Below are 4,031 nucleotides of genomic sequence, written 5' to 3'. Positions count from 1 at the left end.
CTAAATGATTAAGTGTTTCATTTCTCTCTTTTAGATTTTAAGTTTTTCTGAAAGAAATTATAGAGTAAATTCTGATCACAACTACATTGATTTGTACTGGCTTAATTTTATAGTATTTCAAAATTTTATTATAGGAGAGAATGCAGAGTCATTTCAACTAAAAACTTAAAACTCTTAATAGGATTTTCCCTATTTGGAACTCTTGTATTCACGTATTTGCACTATCACAACTTTATCTAGATATATGGATTAACTAATAGCATAAACAACTGTGGCATTTAGATCATATTTACGTATTTGCGTAATCTGCTTTCACCAATGATGAAACTGACATTTAGATCATATAAGCAGCAATGTAGTTTCCAACAACTTCACAATAGAAAACTGGTCTATTAAGCTTACAGATAAATAAATCACATCATCCCTAATCTTCCCCATGCCACTACTTCTATATGTTAACATTCTCGTGCTTGAGATTGTTATGTGTTTTTTTTTCCCTTTACTTTTGTGGTATTCGTGTGTCTTGGTGTAATATTATTATGTAATACACACACATATGTACTGTGGTTCTGTTGTTTTATTGTTTAATGTTTTAACTAAATTTGGTGTATGGTTTGGATTATGGGGGCCGATTAGTGATGGATTCACAAACTCCTCAATCCGGTTACTACACCAATCTTATAACTGAAGATGATCTTGGTTTTGAATGCACAAATGAAATTAGTGAACACCAAAAGGCTTCACCCCAACTTGAGGTTGAATCTACTATTAAAAAATCGTGTCGGGGTAGCAACTTCACCATTGCCGATGACAATTTGCTTGTGGAGGCGTGGCTTTATGTTTCCATGGATGCTGTTCAAGGAAATTTGCAAAAACATAAGATTTATTGGAAAAGAATTTGTGACTACTTTCACGAACACAAGACACATGGAGCCAACCGTAATCAGAACTCTCGAATGAATCGGTGGTCAATCATTCAACTTGCAGTAAATAAGTTTTGTGGCTTCTTAGCCTAAATTGAAAAGAGGTCATAAAGTGGCTTGACTGAACAAGACAAGGTACGTTCTAATTATGGTCTTGGCTTGACTGACACATTATCATGTTTGGTGTGCCTATTGAAAAGATTCTAATTATGTTGTATTTGCTAATAAATTTCAGATTGGACAGGCAAGACTAATGTATTTAGATGTTCAAAAATCACCATTTCACTTTGAACATTCTTGGCTTATTTTGAGGTTTCATCCAAAATGGGCGGCTCATATGGACAATGTAAAAACACTGAAGAAAAAGCCAAATGTGATAAATATAGGCGATGAGGAAGCCTTTCACAAAGCTTTTGAAGAGATAGAGCGACCAATAGGCCGGAAAGCTGAAAAGGAGAAATGAAAGAGCAAAGAACATGCGAATCCAAGTGTTATTGCGATACTAAGTGACATGAATGAAGACAAGAAGAAAAAAATAAAGATGTTTGAGGAAGCACGTGAGCAAGACAAAGAGATGCTTCTTCTTAAACAAGAGGGAGTGCGCCTTAGAGAGGGGGAATTGCGCCTTAGAGAAAAATCGCTTCGGTTTTAAGAAGAGAGAGAGAAAAAAGAATTTATGTTGATGGATATAAGTCAGTTGGATGAAGATGGCCAAGAATATGTCTGCCGACGCAAAAAGGCAATTCTTGAAGGTCAAATTCACAATCCTTGAAGGTTGTGGTGGCCCATGACTAGGATAATGCTTTAAGATGAATGTCCATGAATAATCTGGACATGTTTTTTGAAATCTCTAATTGTTGGGCTCCTTTGTATTTTGCTTTTGCTGATTTTAGATTTTGTGCAGTAAGAATGGGGTGGCCAATGACTAGGATTATGCTTTAAGATGAATGTCCATGACTAATCTGGACATGTTTTTTGATAAATCTCTAATTGTTGGACTCCTTTGTATTTTGCTTTTGTTGATTTTAGATTCTGTCCAGTAAGGATGGGGTGGCCCATGACTAGGATTATGCTTTAAGATGAATGCCCATGACAAATCTGGACATGTTTTTGATGAATCTCTAATTGTTGATCAGTTGCTTTTCTGTAATCTATTCTTATTATCATTATTAGAGCGTTGAGAAATGGTCATGCTGTAGCAGTTGTATGAGTGATAACTTAGTATGTTGTTTTAGCTAATTTTATTATTTGTCTATTTGCTGAAAAAGATGTATACAGGTTTATTGGATGATGTACAATTGAAAGTAAAAATCTAGGAGTGAAACCTGCATTCATGTGATGGTGGAGGTTTTGACTACTTTTATACATGGTGCTTAGTTCTTTGTGGCAGTTTGTTTCATTATTTATTATACCATCCATATTGAAGATACGTACTGAATGGCTTACATGTGAAATCCGTGTATTTAGCTGAATTTGGTTTATTGACTTCCAACCATATATGTGAAATCCGGTTCTTGCATGAGTAAGGATCCCATTTGTGCAGGAGAAATTGTTGTGTTTAATATTGATTTATGTTCCTTTTTTCTGCTACCCATTCATTGTTGTGTTTATTATTGATATTGTTCTTGCATGCTAATAAGAAATGCTCAACTCAGCACACAACATTGTTGAGCTAAACTCTGCAACGTCTGAGACATTTCTTCATAACTCTGGCTCAGCTCAGCAGACAACGTTGTTGAGCTAACTCTGCAACGTCTCAACGTCTTCATTAATTCATTTAGTTCAACATTAATGGGTTTGCAGTTTCAAAGTATATATTTTACTGCTTAAAAAATGGGTCCGTAAAAAAATAGTCTCCAACTGAAAAAAATGGGTTTGCAGAAAAATTGGTATTCAGACAAATGAGTCTTTGAAGCAACTTTCATGGTAGTTAAAGTTGTTAAAGTGGTTATTCTCAAAATCAATAAAAAATAATATATGTTTAAAGTAGAGAAATATTTAAAGAGTTTAATGTAGAGACCTTTTAGAAAGTGATAGTTAAAATAAAAAAAGTAGATTATTTCACCAAAATTTAGAGAAAATTTAAAGAGCTCATTGAGGATGTTCTAAGTTATCCATTATTCCATGTATCAATGGCTTAGTAGTTATGACTTGGATTCATGTGTGCATCTAACTATTCGTGTTAAACAACTATTTGTTAAGCATGAATCTTAAAATTACTTCTTAGGAAAAAAAAAAGCATTTTTAATCCACATGGTTTAAGGTTTTAACAAATAGCTCTCTTAGGTTTGAAAAGTGCTTAAACACTCCCTAAGCTAAGCCAAAAAAAAAGGGGCCCTACAGTCATAAAATTTAACGGAATCTGCTAACATGTCAACAGTAATCAGTATCACTTACAATTAAAAAAAAAAAAATAGAACGCATATATAAAAAAACAAAAAGATAGAAAGGAAGAAAATGTAGGGGATGGTCGAGCTACCTCCTTTAGCCAAATGGAGGGTGTCCAAACCACTCCTTCTAAACATCTTGGGAGTGGCCAAACCATTTTCAATGGTCATGGAGGCCGAACCACTACCATGGCTATTAGAGGTGGTTCAACCACTCCTAAATGACAAAAAATAAAATAAAATTGAAGGGGTGTTCAAGCCACCCATTTTGGCCATGGGGTGATTCAGCCGGTTCGGCCACCCCTATATGGCAATTTCTAACTTGGGCTAGTCAACTCTGGCGCCTTGAGTATGGATCCGGCTTTTGTGCTGTACTTTAAAAGTACAGCACAGGTGTTGTAATTTGATGGATGGCTAGGATTGACTCAGGCTTTCACTAAAACAAACGATGACGTTTTAAACCAAGGAAAAAATGAAACCCAACTGGCCATTTCCTTGCTGTTTGACGCCGTTAAGGAGGGGTGGGTCTTCTGTTCTCTCACCTCACGTCTCTCCCCTGTTGTTCTTCTCTCTCACAATTTGCCTCTCCCTTTCTTGTCACTCTCTCTCTCTCTCTCTCTCTTTCTCTCTCTCTCTCTGTGTCAAATTTTCTTCCTATGCGATACTGGGATCTGCGGTTCACGTCGTCTCCCCCTTTGCAACGACCGATTAGAAGAAGAAA

General features: G+C 35.7%; 1 protein-coding gene across 1 annotated transcript; it reads left to right on the top strand.

Annotated features, from left to right (window-relative positions):
* The first annotated feature begins 638 nt into the window (after window positions 1-638).
* On the top strand, window positions 639-1,386 carry LOC133859688 (glutathione S-transferase T3-like). Its single transcript, XM_062295198.1, has 2 exons — window positions 639-986; window positions 1,159-1,386. Exons 1-2 carry the CDS (start codon window positions 639-641, stop codon window positions 1,384-1,386), a joined length of 576 nt encoding a protein of 191 aa, XP_062151182.1.
* The last annotated feature ends 2,645 nt before the right edge of the window (window positions 1,387-4,031 follow it).

This window comes from Alnus glutinosa, chromosome 1, assembly GCF_958979055.1.
Source record: "Alnus glutinosa chromosome 1, dhAlnGlut1.1, whole genome shotgun sequence".
Taxonomy (NCBI): domain Eukaryota; kingdom Viridiplantae; phylum Streptophyta; class Magnoliopsida; order Fagales; family Betulaceae; genus Alnus; species Alnus glutinosa.
The sequence above is the reverse complement of the archived record's forward strand: the minus strand, read 5'-3'. Positions and strand labels throughout refer to the sequence as shown.